This window comes from Cricetulus griseus, chromosome 2, assembly GCF_003668045.3.
Source record: "Cricetulus griseus strain 17A/GY chromosome 2, alternate assembly CriGri-PICRH-1.0, whole genome shotgun sequence".
NCBI lineage: Eukaryota > Metazoa > Chordata > Mammalia > Rodentia > Cricetidae > Cricetulus > Cricetulus griseus.
Genome location: NC_048595.1, coordinates 235,977,197 through 235,999,583, shown reverse-complemented (window position 1 = coordinate 235,999,583; position 22,387 = coordinate 235,977,197). Strand labels below are relative to the sequence as shown.

Below are 22,387 nucleotides of genomic sequence, written 5' to 3'. Positions count from 1 at the left end.
AGTTCCTGCTTTAACTCCTGTTCTGACGCCCCTCAATGATGGACTATAAACTGTAAGCTCAAACAAACCCTTTCCTTTCTAAGCTGCTTTTAGTCATAGCGTTTTGTCTCAGCAATAAAAGCAAACTAAAGTTCTGCCTATTTTACCTAAACTATTACTATTATTTAATACTGAATGGTATGCATGATGGTGTCATTAATCATCACCCTATAACTCTCCACCATTATTCTTCTTCAGAACACCATGCTTCTGGGTGTTTAAAGGCCTATTTGTCCTGCCCAGGATAAATTGGAAGACTAACCATGTTAGTATTCATCATGTTATCTTACTAGGAAGCCATGAGCATGCTAAATTTGAAATTTCAGGATGAATAATGAGTACCTTCAGGAATAACAGTCATGATCCATAGCTAATATCAGAGAAGCAAATGATATCAACATACGATAGCAAGGAAAATCATCACTCAATGTAAATAGAAAATTTATCCACAGAATGGTCAAAGGCTAGTGATGTCAAAGGCTGGTGATGGCAGATGACCCAAGTCTACATTCCAGAACACAAGTTCTGCAGACAACAAAATTAAACCTTATGAACTATCAGATAGTCTGCAAACCTCCACATTACAATCTTTGCTTGTTCTTACATCCAATTCACAGTAGCAGCCTAATGTCAACCATTTGGAAACCCAGAACACCAACTGAGTAGTTGAGGGCCTCTGCACATTGCTCCAATTCTCTTTGCCAACACCCACAGTAGACAATCCTCAACTTACTTAAATGTCAAGATGGTTATTGGCTGTATCCATACCTAAAGTTGTATCTCCTTGAAACTTGTCTATCTATAAAATAGCTTTACTAGAGCTCTAGTAAAGAACATCTAATTCCTTGATGTCCCTCTCAAGGAACACAGATCAACAGAAGTACAAAATCCTTCCCATGTGGCTTCTTTGCACTGAGTCAACACATTGGAGACAATGCACATATTCACATTCTAGGTACAAGGTGCTTTCAAGGGAATTACACTGACAAGACAGCTATTTGTTTCCTCTAAAATGTCAGGTATGGCCACTGCCTCTCTTCCACTCAATTGTCTCCTGCTGCTTCCACAGGCAGTTTAGGTCTCAATATATAACTATCTTCACCTCATATCATACTGCAAATTCAGACAAAGATCTCACTTTTACTCCTCATCTCATTATATTCTTTTTTAAAAATGTTTTTAAATTTTATTAATTATTGGTGTGTTCATCACATGTCATATTTGTGGAGGTCAAATGACAATTTATGGGAGTCAGATCTCACTACCATAGATTCTAGGGATCAAACTCAGGACATCAGGCTTTGCTTTTACCCACGGACCCATCTCACCAGTCCCCTCATCTGATCAAGTTTATGATTACTGTTCCCAACAAGTTTTCACAACCTTGTCAATAAATGTTTGTTCAGGTCTTTTCCTCAACAACTTTATCTCTCTCCTTGCCAACCAAAACTCTAGAGACCTACACACTACTTTCATTTTATTTAAAAATACATTCACTGCATTCTGCGTACCAAGTATTCTTCCCTACTCCCTAAAGGAAATACCTATCTTCCCTACTCCCTAAAGGAAATACCTATCTTTGAGGCACATTAAATTGTTATATTCTTCTTGCTGTACCATGTACTAAATATCAACATGTCTACCACTTACTAACTATATGCTGTTAGGTAGCTCAACCTTTTTCTGAGGAGTAATTGTATTAATAATGTGGCAATGATAGGTTTCACTTAATCCATAAGACTATTGTAAAGATTAAATAAATGTGACAAATCTTATAAAAATGAGCATTATTAGCTTGTGAACTCTCATCTGAAGTTCAAAACCACTGTAGGAGGGAGGGAGACAATGACACATAATAGTATAACTTACAAGGGCCAGGCATTGCTCTGAGAACAAGTGACACACCTGTGAACAAGACAATCAGGGCCCTGCTTGTGGGCTCACCTGAAGAACATCAGTGTCACAGAATATAGTAGCCCAGCAGCCAAGGTCTTAAATAGTCTATTTATATTTTCATTAAAGAAAAAAGGTTTTCATTTTAAAAAAATCTAAGAATTTCTAATATCTTGATTTTGTGAAAATATTTGTTCTTAGAAACAAGCCCTTTTCTTATGGCAGGCAAGGACACTGGGATTTAAAAAATGTAATAATTAAAGGATCATTTTATTCAGTTTGGATATAAAATGACCCCCCCCACACAAATAGCAATCTCAGAAGATAAAGGTCCTTGCTAACAAGACTGAGTTGAGTAGGATCCCTAGAATCAACATGATAGGAGACAACTGACTCCTGCCAAACAGTCCTGACACCCATCCAACACACGACCATATACATACTCACATGCATGATTGTGCATGAGGGCGCGCGCATGCGCGCACACACATACACACACACACACACACACACACACACACACACACACACACAGAGTAAAACTTTAAAATTAGATCTACTTTTCCTGGATTCGGTATCAAATTTGATTCTCACACAACAAAAAATAGGTCTACCAAGCAAAATGAAACAAACCAGTTTTTTCTACCAACAGAAAGTGCTAACCCCCTCCAACATAGTATATTGATGAACTGCTTTTTCAATGTCTTAAATGGGAGGCAAGACTTTTCCTATATATTCCTACTTTGATTTACTCTGATTTCCTACCAGTAGTTTCCAAAGAGATGCAGGAGGAATAATATCTAACAACCCTACTAAAAATACAAATTCCACTACACTACTTCTATCAATGCTAGTTCTCACTTGTAGTTGATCAATAAATAAGCATTTGCAAATCCTTCACCATGGTCATTCAAAGCAGCACTGAAATACTTTTCCTAATGTCAGAAATTTTAATAATGAAGTATTTAAAAGTAATTTCCTGCTGGGTGATGGTGGCACACACCTTTAATCCTAGCACTCGGGAGGTAGAGGCAGGTGGATCTCTGTGAGTTCGAGGCCAGCCTGCTCTCCAGATCGAGCGCCAGGATAGGCTCCAAAGCTACACAGAGAAACCCTGTGTTGAAAAACCAAAAAAAAAAAAGCAGATAATCACTACTTGAGTTCCCTTCATGATGGCTTCAGGAAGTATGTGGGACTGTATAGCACAATTCTTTTTCTTGGTACATGAGCTCCAAATCCTACTCTTCCCTTATCCACCTCTAAAACAGCATGGTTCACCCTTCAGTGCTAAAAATGAGCAGGCCTAAACTCATTAGCTAGTATTCTGACCACTGTTTCACATTCTGGCACATGAGCTAAGTTGGCCTGATCAGTTAGAACTCCAACTGAAGGTTAGAACAGAAGGATTTTAGTGTTCACTGTACAAGCAATATGTAAGCTAATGACAATCAATCATCTTGCAATCCCAAGAAGTTGTCTACCCAGGAAAGGAGACAAAATCAAAGCAGCAGATCATCTGAGCTCTGAATCAAAGGCACTAACTGAAACTGAAATCTACCTATGACTTCTTCAAGAGCAGTATACTCTGTACTGTTTATACAATAAGCAGTATACTCTGTACTGTTACACAATAAGCAGTATACTCTGTACTGTTTATACAATAAGCAGTATACTCTGTACTGTTTATACAATAAGCAGTATACTCTGTACTGTTTATACAATAAGCAGTATACTCTGTACTGTTTATACAATAAGCAGTATACTCTTTACTGTTTATACAAATGTGGTTGAATTTTCAAACCTTTCCAATCCAAAGATTCCCAATTGTAGGTAAAAAGTCTTTATGAAAGACCCTTAGACTTTAGTTCACTACATTTAAGAGAGAGGAAGTGAATGAGCTGAACGAGGCATTATAAAACAAGCCCATTGTTTTCACTAAGATAATCTAAAACTCTAAGAGATACATGAAGTTAATAACTTCTTTTATTTAAGTCTGTAGATGGTATGGGACATGCATCTCAGTAGGGTACCATCAGAAGGCCTTTCAGTAACCTGAACAGCCAGGCCAGGCAAATTTAACATGTTGGTAAAAGAAGCCAAAATCCAATTACTTATCTGTTTTTGTGAGGTTTCAAACACAGCTATGAAAAATGTCCAAAGCTTATGTCACATCATTCTCATCACAACCTATGAAGTACATTCTTAACTCTATTTTATAGACTGGGAAAACTGCAGTTTAGGAGAGTTTAAGTTACTTAGTCAACATCTAAGAATATCTGATGAACATAGATATGCTATCATCTGCCTTGCCCCACTGCTGTCATTTTCCTAGAACCCTTTTGGCCATTCCCATAATTCTCATGTGATCCTCATCATAACTGATGAGTTAAGTAGAAGTCCAACTTAAGTATAACAAATTGATTTTTTTTTTTCTTTCTGAGATCTAGACTTGACAGTCAATGATTTGAAGTTAGTGGTCAAAGCTAAAGCTGTTTAGATGTGATGCTCTGGTCTCTGGGCAGCAGTATTTTCATATGTGACTAAATCCTGTCTGAGGAGAAAGAATGATGCCAATATAAAGAAAGCATGAGAGCAGAGACAGAAAGACTTACTGAATCTTCACATTTAATCAGATTAGTTTTCTTTGAATCTATAAATTCATCTTACATGCAAAATTTTAAGGTAGGTTTCATCACCTAAAAATTAATTCAGAGGAAAATTTAAGAGTGAGGAGTGTACAGAATAGATTTACAATACACAAATATTAATAGAATTAATATTCAGAATTCAGCTAAGACCTCAAGAAATTCTTATTAAAGGTAAACTAGCACACAAAACAGATGCATACAGCTGAATGGTGGTGGCTCTCGCCTTTAATCCCCGCACTTGGGAGAAGGGACAAGTGGATCTCTGTGAGTTCAAGGCCAGTCTGGTCTACAAAGCTAGTTCCAGGACATCCAGAGCTGTTACTCTGAGAAATCCTGTCTCAAAACAAAGCAAAAAACCCCAAACATATTATATATAGATGGGTACTGAACCACACAAGAGGTCTGATATAGTGAGAGTTTAAAACAAAATTCCAATGTAGTTATGATGGATGTTGAGAATATAAAGATGAAAACAAACAAGACGAAATACTATATATAGCAATTCTGAAGAGAGGTGTGTTCTGAGGAATGGCAATGAAGACAATGCAAAGAGGCAGGACTGAGAGTAAGGAAAAAATAGAGTATTGATTACAACTGGCAAACTGCTAGACTGGTTTGTTAGTCCAAGAAGGCTGAGTTAAAATTTGGACTTGGATGAAGAAAACAGTAGCAGAAAAGCATAGTCAAAAGCATTTATTAAGTACCCAGCACTCTGGAGGCAGGCAGATAAAGAGCTCCATGAATTCTAAGCTGGCCTGGTCTCTGTCTACTGAGCCCAGAGAAAAATAACTATTGACACCTGTTCATTTCTCTTTATAATTAAAACAAATGAAGTATTACCATGATCCTGAAGTTTATAAGCTATATATACACTTATTCAGGCTCAACTAAGTTAGATAATTTACCCAAGATCATACAACTAAATAAAAAAGCTGAACTGTGGAACGAAGAGGTAAATAATAATTCACTTGATAACACAAGTTCTTTTCTATAAGGTCAAAGTAATGAAGATAAATAACAACATGAATGATGACAATGATAGCTAACCCTGACTCATTATCAGGAACTTCTAGGCATTACCCTTTCTAACATGCCTAGCAGTCCTAAGAAAAGGTATACTTAATCTTACTAGAACATGATACACTTGAATCTTAAAAACTCATAAGAAATTTGCCCAAAGTCACAAGGCTAATAAGTGGCTAACTTTGTTGGGTTCAGAACCAGTTCCACTCCAGAACTCATGCTCTTACCCACTGTACAACTACAAGCTATGAGAAATAGGATGAGATGAGTAACCCCTTTAGGGAGTATACGTGTTAGTTTTTTTGTCAATTGCACAAGCTAGAGTCATTTGGAAAAAATGGAATCCATAAGATTTGGCTGTAGGCAAGGCTGTGGGGACATTTTTCTTGATTAATGACTGATGGGGGAGGGCACAGCCCATTGTGGGTGGTGCCACTCCTGGACAGATAGTGCTAGGTTGTATATAAAAAAGCAGGATGAGTAAGTCATCAGAAGCAAGCCAGTGAGCGGTGTTTCTTAATGAGTTTTCTTCAGTTCCTGCCTCTAGGTTCTTGGCCTACTTGAAATCCTGTCTTGGCTTCCCTCAACTGTGACCAGGATGTATAAGCCAAACAAACCCTTCCTTCCTCAAGCTGCTTTTGGTTATGATGTTTGTCATAGGAATAGAAAACAACTAAAAGCAGGTGAGTGGTAACAATTGGGAAAACATTTTATTTTTTTTCTCCTGTCATAGAAGTGGCAAAAAAAGTAAGACTACTGTATCTGAAACAATGTTTTGACAAGGTGTAGTTACTTTTCTCCACTCTAGGTAACTAAGCAGGCCTGACCCTCCTTAGTTCCTGAGATGATGAAGACTAGGTGTGCTCAGGGTAACATAATAGTCATTCGTCATGGTTACTCTTTTCACTGCGGTGATAAAACAACTGAAAGAAGCAGCTCTCCGAGGGAGAGCTTTGTTTTGACTCAGTTCTTCATGGCTAGTAGCTTGCTTCTCAACTCAGGGTCATCTGTGCAGTTGTGGCACACCACCCACAATGGGCTGTACCCTCCCCATCCATAATGTTGCACAGACTTGCCTACAGGCAAACCTTATGGATACATTTCTCAGGACCACAGAAGCAATGGCTCTATCCAGATAAACAGCAGCAATCAGGAAACACAGAACTGGCAGGAAGCAAAGCTGAGCCTGTTCTATTGGCCTAGGTACTAGGCCCCATGTTCAAATATTATACAACTTTAAAAAAACATGCCACCAGATGGGGACAAGGACATTAACACATGGGGAATGCATCTCATTTAAATTTTAACAGTTGGAAATGTAAATAAACTTACATCTAACAAAGTTAACTGAAAGTAGTTAGAATTAGTGAACTTTTTATTATACTCTTTAAAAATTCCAACATTCAGTCGGATGGTGGTGGCACACACCTTTAATCCCAGCACTTGGGAGGCAGAGGCAAAAAACATGCACTCCTAGTAGCTTTTCAGGTAAAGAAAGACCATAGGAGACTGACCGTAGGGTTGAGAAGGCAGCCAGGAGACATCCCCTGGGCTCCTCTACTGCCAACTGCTATATCAAAATGATGGTTTCTACTTAGAACATGTGGCCCTTTTCCATGGAACTTCCACCCCCATTTCTCTCTTCATTCATTCATTTAGTCCCTAAGTCAGTGGCAGGTAGTCCCAAAAGTACTACTGTCACCTCACTAAAGGGTTTCCTTGACTATTATCTACACTCTTGAACAGTCTGTCTGTGCCAAGCCTATCACAGGAAGGCTCAAAAAAAATACCTTCCTCTGCAAAGTAGCAATTAAAAGTTGAAGAATTCATCCTATGTATCATGAAATGTATTTCAAAGTAAACAGTCATAGGTAGTGACAAGTCCTTCTGGAAACAGAATTAGTTAATAAATATGAAAGAATACTAAAATTACACACAATCTACTTCTTGATGTGATGTAAAAGAAAACAGTCACATCAATGAGAAAAAATTACTAAAAAGTCCAACACAGTTAAACCACCACTGCTCATCCATTTAAAAGTCTTAAAAGACCAAACAAAACAAAACCAGTTAACATGTAATGTAGGACTGTTTGGTTTGCAGATACCTAGATTTTAATAAAGTAACTGGATTAAAAAAAAAACAAAAAACAAAAATCAATATTTTAGATACTCTGAGAAGTATAAATATAAATTGGAAATTAATGATAACAAGGAATGCCTGCTTTAGATATAATACTCATTGGGGCTATGAGAAAATTTCCTTTATTTTATTTTTAAGACATACTAAATCCCAGCATTGGTGGCACACGCCTTTATTCCCAATACTGGGGGGCAGAGGCAGGTGCACATCTCTCAGCTTGAGGCCAGCCTCATCTACAGAGCAAGTTCTAGGAAAACCAGGACTACACAGAGAAATCCTGTCTCAAAAAAACAAACAAAATAAACTAAAATAAACACGAATGCTCATTAGAGTACACACACACACACACACACACACACACACACACACACACACACACAAAGAGAGAGAGAGAGAACGGGTGAAATAATACACAGAATTTAACATACTCTAGTAAGAAAAGGGTGAATGATGGACAGTGAGAAATGCAAATGCTGGGTAACAAGGGTACATTACTTTTCTTCTGTATGTTTGAAATTTTTCATTATAAAATTACCAAAGTCAACTCAAATATTGTACACCCCCCCCACACACTAGAACTAGTTTTGCAGCTTGAATGTGTCTAAGAACCCGACATCTCATGCAAAATTCTAGGAATCATCCCCAAATACTCTGATTTTTGTTTGCTAGGCATAAGCTCAGAATCCATTTTTAAACAAGTTCAAGTGAATCTGATTCACAAAATCCAGACTCATGTATGAAAATTACACAAATGACACAATTTTGGTAGTCTGAATATAATTTGGTCCCCCATAAGCTCATAGGGGTGGCACTATTAGGAGGTGTGGCTTTGTTGCAACAGGTGTGGCCTTGTTGGAGGAAATGTGTCACTACAGGGGTGAGCTTTGAGGTCTCTTGTATGTCCCAGTCTATTCCAGTTGCCTTCTGATCAAGATGTAGCCAGTACCACGTCTGCCTGCAGGACCCCATGCCCCTCCCCCCACCGATAATGGACTGAACCTCTGAACTGTAAGCCACCATCTCAATTAAGTTTTCTTTTACTGGGTGGTGTCGGCAGCAGTGGCGTACACCTTTAATCCCAGCACTCAGAAGGTAGTGGCAGGTGGATCCCTGTGAGTTCGAGGCTAGCCTGGTCTACAAAGCCAGTTCCATGGCAGCCTCCAAAGCCACAGAGAAACCCTGTTTCAGGGAAAAAAAAAAAAAAAAAAAAAAAAAAAAAAAAAAAGAAATGTCTCTTCATAGCAATAAAACTGTAACTAAGAAGTTGATACCAGGGACTGATGTATTGCTGTGATAGGCCAGTCCATGTTACTGTTTGGAATAATATGAACTTTGGTACTTTAGGTTAGGAAAGCAGTGGAATGTTTTAAAGCACTGCTTAATGGTCCATACTAGTAGGAAGACAGTGGTAGTGAATGTGATTTGATGGGGGAAGGGGGGAGAGCGGCGCCTACCTCAAGAAGTTTCAGATAACAATTTTAGTATGTTGCCTAGAAATCTTCCTTGTGATATTTTGGTGTAGGAAGTAGCTGCATTTTGCTCTTGTCTAGGGAATGTCTGCCTGAGGCTAAAGTCAAGAGTTTTAGATTAATTCCATTGGCAGAAGAAATCTCAAAACAGACTCTGTCATGTAGCTATTAGTGATAACTCTAATAAAGATATATAATGAAAAGGAGCAAGCTGACCAAGGAAAAATATGGTAAGGAGCTAAATAAAGCCTCTGTTCAAGGAGATAAACAAATTAAGAAAAGGAATAAAGGGAGTGGTGACCTCAGGGCAAGATCTCATCCAGCTAAATTTCCAACCTGTGAAAAGGAATTAAAGGAAAGTCTAGAGCTGGGTGTAGTGGTGCACGCCTTTAATCCCAGCTCTCAGAAAGCAGAGGCTGGCTGATCTCCGAGTTTGAGGCCGGCCTAGTTTACAGAGCAAATTCAAGGAAAGCCAAACTTAGGCAGTAAAGGTAACAATCAAAAACAGAAAGCTGATGAAGATAAAATTGAACAGGGGGGCCATGTTCCAATCCCAGGAAGCAGCAGAACATGGCAGTTTTAGCCACATAGTTCTGGCTTTACAGTTAAGAATAGACAACAAAATGGGTTATGGAATTTGGGCCTCAAGACTAAAGAAAGCTGCTGAGTCCAGCATTGTATTAAGGCTGTCCCCAAATGGAGGCCTACTAAAGAGCCCAGTTTGTGGAGCTGTGAAGTTGAAGCCTAGATTGCCTTGGAGACTCCAAGATGTTGGAGATGCAAGACTATGGGATTAAGGAGAGCTGCTAACAGGGAGTGTAACCAGCCCAAGAGAAAGAAGTGTGTTGCAGTCAACAAAGCTGAATGGAGTTGAGACCTGAAGAGTAGCTTGACATGAAGATGCAGAGTTTGGAGTTTGCCCAGCTGGCGATTGGTCTTGCTTTGGGTCAGTTTTTACTCACTATGCTTCCTTCCCTAACATTCTGGAAAGGTAATGTATGTCCTATGCCATTATATGTTGGAAGCATGTGATCTGCTTTTTTTTTTGACTTTACAGGGGATTACAGTTAAGATATTTGCCATGAATCTCAAAAGAGACCTAGAACTTTGTAATTTTAAGCATTGCTGAGACTAGACTGTGACAGACCATGGGGACTTTTGAAGTTGGACTAAATGCATTTTGTATTATATCTGTATAGGCTTATGGGGGCCAGGTAGTGGAATGTAGTAGTTTAAATGTAATTGGCTCCCATAAGCTCATAGGGAGTGGCACTACTAGGAGGTGTGGCTTTGTTGGAGTGGGTATGGCCTTATAGGAAGAAATGTGTCACTGTGGGGGCGGGCTTGAGTTTTCCTATGCTCAAGATACCACCCAGTGCCACAGTCCACTTCCTGTTACCTTCTGATTAACATATAGCCAGCACCATGTCTGCCTGCACACTACCATGTTCCCCACCATGATAACAATGGACTGAACCTCTGAACTATAAGCCACCATCTCAGTTAAATGTTTTCCTTTAGAAGAGTTACTGTGGTCATGGTGTCTCTTCACAGAAATAGAAACCTTAAGACAACACTCAAGACAGCTTTACCACAAGTCTTTAAATATATCCCAAACCTTTAAGTAAAAGCATGGATCATACATACCCTATCTCCCTGCAAAGCCTTACCCAAACACTATCTTAATATGATAGACATTTACTACTTTTCCTACAATTATAAAATTCCATGAAAACAGGATCCATTACTGTTTTAAACTCACGATGGTGTCCCCATAGTCTTTTAGAGTTCCAAACACCAAGTATTATTAGGTGACAGCAAAAAGAAAAAGGTGTTAACATGACCCACTATTTCAGTTTAGAGATAAAGTATTACTGGAGGTTAGCTAACCTTTTAAATAATGACAAAAGTTAAAGATAACCTCTTGCCTCTCTACAATATCAGACTTTGAGTACCTAGCCTCCTACTAGTCACTTAGCAATTACAAGGAAAGTACACTTTGTATTTCATAATCCCAAACAGAAAAGAGCTATGTTTTACAAAAATAAAATACATACACATATTTTACTCATTCACTCATGGGAAGGGCATTTTGTTTTGTTTTATTTTGTTTGTTTGTTTTGAAACAGGATCTCCTGTAGCCCAGGCTGACCTTAAACCCACAATGTAGCTGAAGATGACTTTGAACTGCCTCTACCTCCTGAGTATTAAGATTACAAGTTTGTACCACCACTCAGGGCTCACACATATTATAATGGATATAAAAGCAAGTATCTTGATTATCATTTTTTACCAAAAAGCACAAACCCCTAGCTAGAGCAATGGCTCTTAACATGTGGGTCACAACCCCTCTGGGGAGGTGGGTGTCAAATGACCCTTGCCTAAGACCATTGGAAAACACAGAAATTTATATTATGATTCATAACAGCAGCAAAATTACAATTATGAAGAAGCAACAAAAATAATTTTATGGTTGGGGGGGTCACCACAACATGAGGATCTATATTAAAGGTTCACAGCATTAGAAAGGTTGAGAACCAAAAAAAAAAAAGGTTGAGTTATAAAAAATAATTTACAAAAATATAAATCCAAGTGCAAAATAGAATAATTAAAGTCAGTTTAGGAACTACTTCAAAAAAACAGCACAACCCAAAGACAGCGCCTACAGTTGTATTTCTACCCCAATATCATTTAAATGTGTAAATTTTAGCTTTTAAATAATAAACCAATGATACAACGTGTCTCTCCACAGCAATAAAACCCTAAGACAGTCAGTATTCTGCTGCTGTGAAGGGACCGTGACCATTACAACTCTTACAAAAGAAAGCCTTTGGTTGCAGCTTGCTCATAGTTCCAGAGGTTTAATTCATTGTCTTCATCGTGAGGAGCATGGCAGCAGGCAGGCAGAAATGTTACCTAAGAGTTCTACATCTGGGCTGGGCTTTGGTGGCACATGCCTTTAATCCCAGTACTTGGGAGGCAGAGGCAGGCAGATCTCTGTGAGTTCGAGGCCAGCCTGGTCTCCAGAGCGAGTGCCAGGATAGGCTCCAAAGCTACACAGAGAAACCCTGTCTCAAAAAACCAAAAAAAAAAAAAAAACAAAAAAGAGTTCTACATCTGGATCCAAAGGCAGCAGGAAGAAGAGGGTTTATGGGTTTGAAATAGGCTTTTTGAAACCTCAAGGTGTACCCCCAGTGACACACTTCCCCCAACAAGGCCATGCCTCCTAATCCCTATCAACTAGTGCCATTCCCTAATGATCAAGCATTCAAATATACGAGCCTAAGGAGAACATTCCTATTCAAACTACCGCAAGTACATTATAAATCCTGACTAAGGGGCTAGAGATGTAAGTCAGAGGTAAAGCATTTGTGCAAGGTCCTAGAATTAATTCCCATAACTTCAAAATAAAACATGACTGTGTGAACACTCTCCAAAAACCCCTCCCCTAGCTGAATCCATCTAATGTCTACATTTTCAGTTATATTTTCTTTGGATGTTTCAACAATACATATCTGGATTATAACCTTAAGTGTCAGGTAAATTACTCTGCACTTAAAGAAGACAACGTAACACTACAATATGACAATAATGATTGCCAATTATCAGGTTACTAGCCACTATAAACTGTGATAATTTGTATTATTTAATTCTCATAACAACTTTCTTTAAGTTAAAATGAGTTTCTGGGGGTTAAAATAACTCACCTAAAACCCCCAGGAGTCAGGGATATACAGAGAAACCCTATCCCCCCAAAAAACAAACAAAATTCCTCCAGCTCACACATAACAAGACCTGGATTTGAATTCACATTTGGATCTATAGAAACATTTATTAAGTGTTTAAATGAAATAGGAGACTAGTTTGTTTATTGTCCTTGCAATAAATTAACAATCAGAACAGTCTAGTCTAAACTATGCATGCCTACAATGCTGAAGTAAGAATTTCATTGCTTGAGGCTAGGTGTTCTTGGGGCTACCTTTGGCACCATAGTTAGAACCTGTAGTAGTTTGAGTAAGAATGCTCCCCATAGGCTCATATATTTGAACGCTTAGTCATCAGGGAGTGGCATTATTTGAAAAAGATTAGGAAGTATGGCCTTGTTGGTCACTGAGGGTGGGCTCTTAGTTTTCAAAGACCGTGCTAGGCCCAGTGTTTGTGTGTGTGTCTCTCTCTGCTTGCAGATCAGGAGTAGCTTTCAGCTACATTTCCAGCACCACACCTGCCTGCCTGCTTCAATGCTCCCCACCATGATGATAATGGACTAAGCCTCTGAAACTGTAAGCAAGGCCCCAATTAAGTGCTTTGTTTTATAAAAATAGACTTGGTCATGGTGTCTCTTCACAGCAATAGAACAATGACTAAGATAGAGCCCTATCTCTTTAAAACAAAACAAAAAGCTACTGAAAAAGGTTTGTTCCAAACCAATCCTATGTCCTCCTGGTAATACTAAAACCCATAAACTTGAAATTATGAGTGCTAAGAGGCACATAGCTATTGACGGACAACAGTAGGCACACAGTAGCCAGTACGAGGTGCAAATAATTATTTCAAGTCTTTTTATTCCACCAACAGCACCATATTCTCAAATGTGATTAATCCAACTGGTAAGGGAATGGAGATTATGCAACAATCTAGATCCTCAATTTCTACTCAAAGTCTTTTGTAATAACTCAAAAGCATGGACTAGTATTGCCAAAAACTTCACAACAAAATGCCCAGATTAGTGGCAGAGATAGTAGGGATACTAACCACACAATTTATTTTAGAATATAAGAAATCAAGATGCTAATATGATGCCCAAAAAAAAAGATACCCAAAAGATAGTTGAATATTTAAGATTTGGAATAAAGGAATAAAGGGCAAACTAAACTAGATGGCTCAGTCAATCAAGATGCTTAAGGAACAGGCATGGTTTTGTTTGAACTGAAAGAGTATTAATATATAGTAGTAAATGGAAAAACTCAGTTTGTGACATAGTATTAGCAGTGCTGAAATGTAAATTATTTACAAATAATTGTATTTGCTATCAATGACTGGACAATTTTTCAGGTAGGATTTTGGCTTTTCATGATCTACGAACTTTAGAATTTTTTTTAAAGTGATAATAAGTTCACTACCATCAAAAAGAGTTATTAATATATGTGAAATGTATTTATTAATGATGTTTTAAAAGCCTGGCCTAAGATTAGTTACCATAGATGTTTCAGCTAAGTTTCTTTAGCCTCAAAACACCTAAAATTTTATCTTCAAAATCACTTCCTCAGTATCAATTCTAAAACCCCTGTAAATAGTAGATTTTTCAATACTACTGTCAAACTAATCCGGAAGGTTAATAGTAAGATCGTCATTCTACAAAGGATACACTATCTATTTTTACGTGTTAACCGTTCTGATAAGAAGACCTGCAATAGCAGTTTCTAACTACGTTCGGTGGACTGGCAGCAGAATCAAAACCTAACTTGAGAGCAGCCAGCAGGGAACCAGTGAAATTGCTTAAAAGGGGCCCGAACTATGAAGTTTACAGGTGCTCCAAAATTCTTGCAAAAGAGAAATTTGGCATCTTCCCAAGATGACTATGCACACCTGAGACTCGCAGTTAACCAGAATGCAAACAAGAGGAACCCACGGCAACCCAAAGCAAACAGCGGCACTCACCAGCAAGCAATCTGAATTTACTTCCGACTTGGGATCCCGCAGCAGGTTGTCGATTTTTTCAAACCGAGTCTCAAAACTGTCCCCAGTCGACATGATGCTGCTAATTGTGACAATATCTTCGTACCCGCAGCGGAAAGCAAGTTCCACCGACTTCCTCGGCGGTGGGTACGCAGCCGCCCGGCAGACGAGCCGGAACCTGGGGCTCACCAGGTGCGCCCGGCTCCCCGCGCTCGCCCTCACTGAGGGGACGTGTGCTCTGCAGACCCCGGGCAGGGGGTGACAGCGACCCGCAGCCGCCCGGACGCCCCCAGTTGCATCCCACCCGGCAGCCCCTCGCGACACCCGGCGGCGCCGGCGCCAGCAGCCCGGCCGCTCCGGCGAGGCGCCTCAGCCTAGCGGGCCCCGACAGCCTTCGCCATGGCGGGGCGCAGCGCGGCGCAGGGCAGGGCAGCGGCGGGAAGAGGGAGCGCAGCAGGGTGGAGACTCCCTCGGGGCAGCCAGGGAGGGCGCGGCGGAAAGGCGAGAGCGCAGGGCGGGTGCGGAGCCGCCGGGGGCGGTCTAACCCCGCATCCCCGGCTCCTCTCGGCCCGGACGGCCCGGCCACGGATCCGCGTCGGCCGCGAGCCGCTCCCCCAGCACGGGCTCACTCCCCCATCGTATCCGCTCGCGGCCGGGGCTGCTCCGGCGGTGTCCGGCGGGGCAGGGCGAGGCCGGCGGCCGGCAGGAGGCTCCGGCGGGACGGCAGGCGAGCCGGCCGGCGGGCGAGGAGGACGACCCGGGGGTCCGCGCGGCTGCAGAGGAGGGAGTTTCTGGGAGGGGCTGCGGCCGGGCTGGGAACAGGGCGAGCGGCGGAGGCGAGCGCCGGGGGGGTGGGGCGACGAGGGCCGAGAGGGACTAATATGTCCGCCTTCCTGTTCAAACAAACCCAGACCGCCGCGGCGCAGTGCGCAGGCGCGGCGCGGCGCGGCGAGGCGCGGGCGTTCGGAAGGGGAACAGTCCGGGCGGCGCGCGCGCGCGCGCGCGCGCGCACGCCGGCGCCTGTCGGGGCGGGGCTGGCCGGGTCGCGACTGTCGAGGTGGGCGGGACGGGGCTGGCCGGGAGACAGAGGGCGGGGCGGGGCTGGCGGGAGACAGGGGGCGGGGCGGGGCTGGCCGGGAGCAGGGGCGGGGCGGGGTGCCGGAGCAGGGGGCGGGGCGGGGCTGGCCGGGAGCAGGGGCGGGGCGGGGCTGGCCGGGAGACAGGGGGCGGGGCTGGCCGGGAGACAGGGGGCGGGGCGGGCTGGCCCGGGGACAGGGGGCGGAGCCGCCGCGGAGGTCCGGGCGGAGGTGGACCTTTCGCTGCTGCTTGTCGCGGTGCTACTGGCGGGTGTCCCAACTTCGCTTCCTCTGGGCCTGACGCTTGGTATCACAGAGATAGATACTTTGGGCTGGGCAGGAGGATGTTTTTTGTCCGGAGGTACCAAAGAGTTATTTCTGCACCGGTGGAATTTGGATTTTCCAGACCACTCTGGTCAGCTCCCTTTGAGCCCCACCACGCTGAATCTGTTTACGATGCCATGGGAAAAGTCACCACACACAGGCACACTCGGCGTTCCCACGCCGTGTGTGTCAAGAGAGCCTTAAAATATTGACTCTGGAAGATAGAGTCAATAAAAGTTAAACGCAATTTGATTAAAGAGGAAAAATTCATAGAAAAAAATCGATGTTTTTAAGCTATTCCTGCTGCCTTTCTCACATCAACTTTTAGTTTCGTCTTCTTGCTTGATGCTCCTCTTTCAACTTCAGGGCACTCAGTAAAACTTAGAATTGTGGTTTTATCCCAACTAATGTGGGCTATGAAAATAATGGGCATCTCCTCCTAGTTCAGTTTCTTCATTGACTGTGGGGTGACAGGCTGAAAGGCTTCTGATTGTTTTTCACTGCCTTCAGCTGAAAGCCAACCTGCATTTGTTTCTAATCAATCCTTGGGTTTGCTCATAGATAAATGAAAGATTTCTGGAGGTTGAACATATGGGTGTGTTTTACCTCACACTGGGAAATGCTACAGATGAACCAAATGCCCCTGTATAAAAAGCAATGCAATGGCTTCTAAACTGTTCACCAGCATGGGAGCTAGAGGTTAGGGAAACACTTCATTGTTTGAATGTTTATTTCTTTTTTCATTTTATTAGGTACAAGAAATGTTTAGCTATAAAGTCCACTGTGTAAATCAAGATAAGAAGTAAGCCTTCACAGAAAATCATAACCAAGATGAAAACTAGGTACAAACTTCAGGTATTTTTTTAAAAGATTTTATTTTTTAAGTATAGTCTTCTGCCTGCATGTGCCCTGCAGGCCAGAAAAGGGCATCAGATCTCATTCAAGGTGGTTGTGAGCCACCATGTGGTTGCTGGGAATTGAACTCAGGACCTCTGGAAGAGCAGCCAGTGCTCTTAATCCCTGAGCCATCTCTCCAGCCCCCCTTGGGTATTTTATTAAATGTTTTTGCAGTGACTTTTCTTGGCCCTAGTATTTTAAATCAGTCATGTGATTTAGATTTATTTTTAAACATAGGGCTGAAAATAATCTGGCAGTTTCCCTGAAATAAATTTCCTAAGCCCTGCTTGTCCTTTATTACCATTTTAAGATATTCTTAGGATTTTTTTTTCTCAGAGAACTGAACATTATTGCTTTCCATTTGGAAACACTTGAAAAAGTACAGGTAGCTAAGACAATAAGACACTAATAAAGTTAAGTTATTGACAATAACCCTACCAGAAGTATATGTGAAGCATATGTGTATTTACCTATAAGGCTATTCTGATGATTGTTGTAAGTATTGTGGAAAGGGATCCTGGCAGTCAGGAGCTAAGGAATACTAAATGTTACAGCTTGGATGGAAAAGTATTTTGGCAAACAGGAGTCAAGGAGTAACATAGGTGACAGTAAGTGTAGTGGCTTACAGGCCTGCTCCAGGGAAAGGCTTCCCCAGTGTAACAGCTCTACTTTGGTAAGGGAGGACTTCCACATCGAAGTTGTTACAGTTCTACTGCAGTTCACTGGAGTGTAACAACTCTGCCCCTGATCGGCTAGGGGAAGGTTTACCTGGCAAAAGTGTTACAGTCTTGCTCTGCTCTACTCCAGGATCCATCTCTGCTCCAGTGAAAGAATGCCTCACCCAAACCTCATTCAAGTGATTTATTGGGAGGGAGAAATCAAGAAGAGTGGCTGCCTCTGCCAGTGTGAAGAGGACAGCGGCAAATGGAAGAGGCACAGGGCTTCTTAGGGGCAGAGTTTTTCCAAAGAGAAGATTTCCAGGGTGGAAATTGGTCAGATTTCAATCCCTTGAGCTCAGATTGGCTAGGTCTTGTTCTCAGGGATTGGTTGGTTTTTCCCTGCTCAGGGATTGGTTGATTTTCTATTTAGTTGGTTGGGGCAGATTTGGCTCTGGTTTCAGGGCCCAAGTTTGTTTCTTTTTAGCCCTTTGGCTCTAATTTCAGGGTCAGCACATATTTCTTTCACTGATTCTCAATCTGGGACCAAAGTGTGTTTCTTTGGATCTGGTTTCAGGGTCAGGGTGTTTTGCTTTGGCGCTGGTTGCAGGGCCAAAGTGTGTTTCTTTGGTTGATCCTGTCCCCCTACAGTTATAATAACTTTTCTTTAAGAAGCAAAAGTAATAGCAGATGATGTTCTATTATTGAAACTTAAGAATATATTAAGATGCTGAAGGGTGACAGTGGTGCACGCCTTTAATCTCAGCACCCATTCTTGGCCGAGGCAGGTGGATCTCTGTGAGTTTGAGGCCACCATGGTCCACAGAGTGAGTTCCTGGACAGCCAAGGCTGTTACACAGAGAAACCCTGTCTTGGAAAAGCAAAAAAAATGGGGGGTGGGGAGGGTGGATATATTAAGATGTATACAAATAGCTTACCAAGAGCTAGGCACTGCTCTACAAAGTGTTGAAGTTAAAAGCAGTTTATGCTCTTCTAGAAGTTGTGAGTTTTCTTTATAGAACCCATTTCAGGCAGCTCACAACCACCAGGTCCAGAAGAGTTGACATTTCTGGCCTCTGAAGATACCCCCACACACACTAAACACATGCACATGGCATACCAACATGGACACACACACACACAAACACACACACACACACACACACACACACACACACAGAGAGAGACAGAGAGAGAGAGAGACAGACAGACAGACAGACACACACACACACAGAGAGAGACAGACAGACACACACACACACACACACACACACACACAGAGAGAGAGAGAGAGAGAGAGAGAGAGAGAGAGATTAAGATGTATATAATAATTTCAAACAAACTCTGTTATGAGTATACCTGTACCACAGATGGGGAAACAGGTGCTCAAGATCTTAACGGCTTACTTGATCATTAATCATAAAGGAACCAAAATGGAACAGAGAGAATTTCCCAACAATAGTAATACTGGGAAGACTTACATCTACTGTTCAATCCAAATGGAGAGCCAACAATGCATTGTATTGTTTGCATCAGCAACAATTTAAATGATTCCTTGTAAGAGAAAGATTAATATGATTATGGTCCATAGGGAAAGATGTAAAATGATTTTGTAGGTTCAGAGTAAAGAAGGTCTTGACAGTGTTTAATAACATTGGATTGGATAGCCATTTCTAAACACTGGGTACAAGAACCAGTGGCATCCTTTGGAGTTTCCATGACTTGTAGCAAAGTGAGAAAAATAAGATGTAATGATCACATTTGCAGTGTACATACAACTAAAACTGAAGTGATAAAAGGCTAACATGACCTGGGTGCAAGAACAGGCAAATTCATGAAGTATTATATACTTTGTAAGTTCATAAATGCTGTTTAACAAAGAAAAATCTTTTAAAAGGTGTAATAAGTTTTTGTAAACAAAACAGAACTAGTAAAAAGGAGTATCTTTTAATCTTTACTGTGCTTAAAAAATTAAACATGGCTTTTCTTTAAGGATGAAGAATAACAATAGATGGTCTGTGGGTTTGCTTGATTATTTGAGTTTGGTTTGTTGTTATTGTTGTTGCTCAGTACTAAGGCTGGGGCCTCACATATTCTAAGCATGTGTCTTGCCACCAAGCTATAACTCCAGCTCCTAGAATCTTTTTTTAAATGTTCTTAGTCACCAATTAAAGATTATAGAGTTGGTAACTCTATGAAAACATATAGACTAAGTTGACCATTTTTCTTTTAACTTTTCTGGGCTTAGTGATTCAGACAACTGAAAACATTTAATTTAAATGAGACTCATGTTAGAACCTACAGTGAAGAAACTATACTGCTAGACGAATTAGAATGAGGCATTGTTGGGAGTGATCATAGAGAAGTTAGATTGGAGTGTAGTCTTCAATATAGTGAAACAAACAACATTTCTCTTATTTGGTTATTTGGTGGGAAATACACTTGGTTGAATATTTATGCAATTGCTTTCGTAAACATGGGGCGGCAATGTTGTGAGCGGTAGCTTCCAAACATGGCTTTCGGTGAACTTTGTCTCCGGATCCACTCTGGAGTTCCCACCCACACTAAAGCTAGGCTGAGACTTTTACCAGTAGAATGCAACACAGGCACCATGCCGGGCATAAGTTTTGAGAGTGTCTGGCAACTAACAGCTTTGTGCTGTGAGGAGTTGTACTAACTGAAATCACCATGGCACAAGGAGCCCTAGCTTATTTAGCACCAGTACATGGGAGGACCCAAGAGTCTGTTAGACTTTGAGAACAGATACCTCAGACCTGGCCTGCTCAAGAACCAAGGATCTTCTATATGGCTCCAACTGTGCTTGAACTTGCAACCTTCCTTCATTCACCTCTCAAATACTTAGATACCTGTCACCTCCAGCTTTTGATGAGACATGGAATAAGAGACTGGCTGATCCCTCAAGCACTGCTTGTACAACAGAATCATAAAATAATAAAATGATTTTTGCTTTGATTGCTGTTTTGGGGTAGTTTCTCAGAAATAGAAAACAAAACAGTGTCCAGGAAAAAAGTTTTATTCATAAGTAAATATGGAGATGACAAACTTTAAACAGAATGTTGTGGTGATATTTTGGTTATGATATAACAAATAAAGCTTTCCTGAAGATCAAAGTACAAAGCTAGCCATACTAGCTAGCCATAGAGGCCAAGCAGTGATGGTACTCACCTTTAATCCTGTAGGAGCCACACTAGCTAGCCATAGTGGCCAAGCAGTGATGGTACTCACCTTTAATCCTGTAGGAGCCACACTAGCTAGCCATAGTGGCCAAGCAGTGGTGGTACTCATCTTTAATCCTGGAGGAGCCACACTAGTTAGCCATAGAGGCCAGGTGTTGGTGGCACACACCTTTAATCCCAGCACTCTGGAAACAGAGGCAGATGGATCTCTGTGAGTTCAAGGCCACCCTAGGCTACACGAAATTGAGCCAGTCTAAAAGAGAAACAGAGCTCACACAAAGATGACCTCAGCACTTGGAGTGATACACCTTTAATCCCAGTACTAGAGAGGAATGTAAGATGGAGGAGACAGGAGCTCAATGCAGTCTGAGTTTTGGTGGAGACAGATGCAGTCTGGAGGGCAGAACCCCCCCCCTTCAGTCTGAGCATTGGTAGAGGTTACAACTCTCTGGTGGCTGGCCTCTTTGCTTTTCTGATCTTCAGCTTTAACCCCTATTGCAGGAAATTACCAATACGGAGCCAGGTAGAGATACAAGGGATTTTAATAGGGAAAAAGCCTTACTTACAGAGCAATCTAGCCAGCCGGCGAGCCGCAGTCTGTACAGCAAGCAGAAAGTGAAACTGAAACCAGACACCAGACACTTGACCAACTCTCACTCTACGTCACCCTGACCATGCCCTCGTAGGCATGGCTACAGCTTCCCCTACAATTCCCCTTTTAGTCTAAAAGAGGATTAAAACTTAACAGTGTAAAGGTGAAATATAAGAAGATACAACAAATTGCTTATGTCACATCCTAACTATTTAAACTAAACCCTAAAGTCATCTGAAAGAGGTGTCCAAGCCTGAACAACTCCTTCCAATTCCAACCATAAACAATAGAAAGCTATCCCTAACTAAGTATATATACTATCCTAAGTGACAACAATGGGGGAAAGGGGGCGTAGCATCCTTCAAGTTACTTCCTGCTGAAATGGGAAGCCTTGTGGTGTCCTGTAGAAAGAAAATGTTATATAGTGAAAGTCTTAAATGAATTGTATCCAGTCCATGTTAGATGGGATTCACTTGATTGAAGAACTCGCTTGAAATCCTCAACTTGATTGAAGTCAGTATCCGAAGCTTTGGCCGGAGTGTCAGTTGAAATGGAGCAAGTTGGATCCAGTGCAGTCGAGGAGGTGTGGCCCATTTTCTTTCCAGGGTGTCCAGGGATTGCTGTCAGGCAGGTCTTCATTGGCTGTGTGGGACTCAAACATAAACAGTTAGCAGAGAAATGTTTGCTTGTGTATGTACACATGCTGGGGAATGCAACCATGGGAGAATAACAATTACAAGAGGGTGTACACCTTG

At 41.5% G+C, this 22,387-nt stretch overlaps 1 protein-coding gene across 2 annotated transcripts in view; it reads right to left on the bottom strand.

Moving 5' to 3' along the window:
* Rock1 (Rho associated coiled-coil containing protein kinase 1) overlaps positions 1 to 15,145 on the bottom strand; it is a 108,409-nt gene extending 93,264 nt beyond the window's left edge. Inside the window, exon 1 of one of the 2 annotated variants that reach the window (XM_027403636.2) lies at positions 14,873 to 15,145. In XM_027403636.2, the coding sequence (XP_027259437.1) occupies positions 14,873 to 14,965 (93 nt within the window). In that variant the 5' untranslated portion in view covers positions 14,966 to 15,145. The remainder of the gene's footprint in view (positions 1 to 14,872) is intronic. The other variant, XM_027403635.2, reaches the window with a different exon arrangement.
* Between the last annotated feature and the right edge of the window lie 7,242 nt (positions 15,146 to 22,387).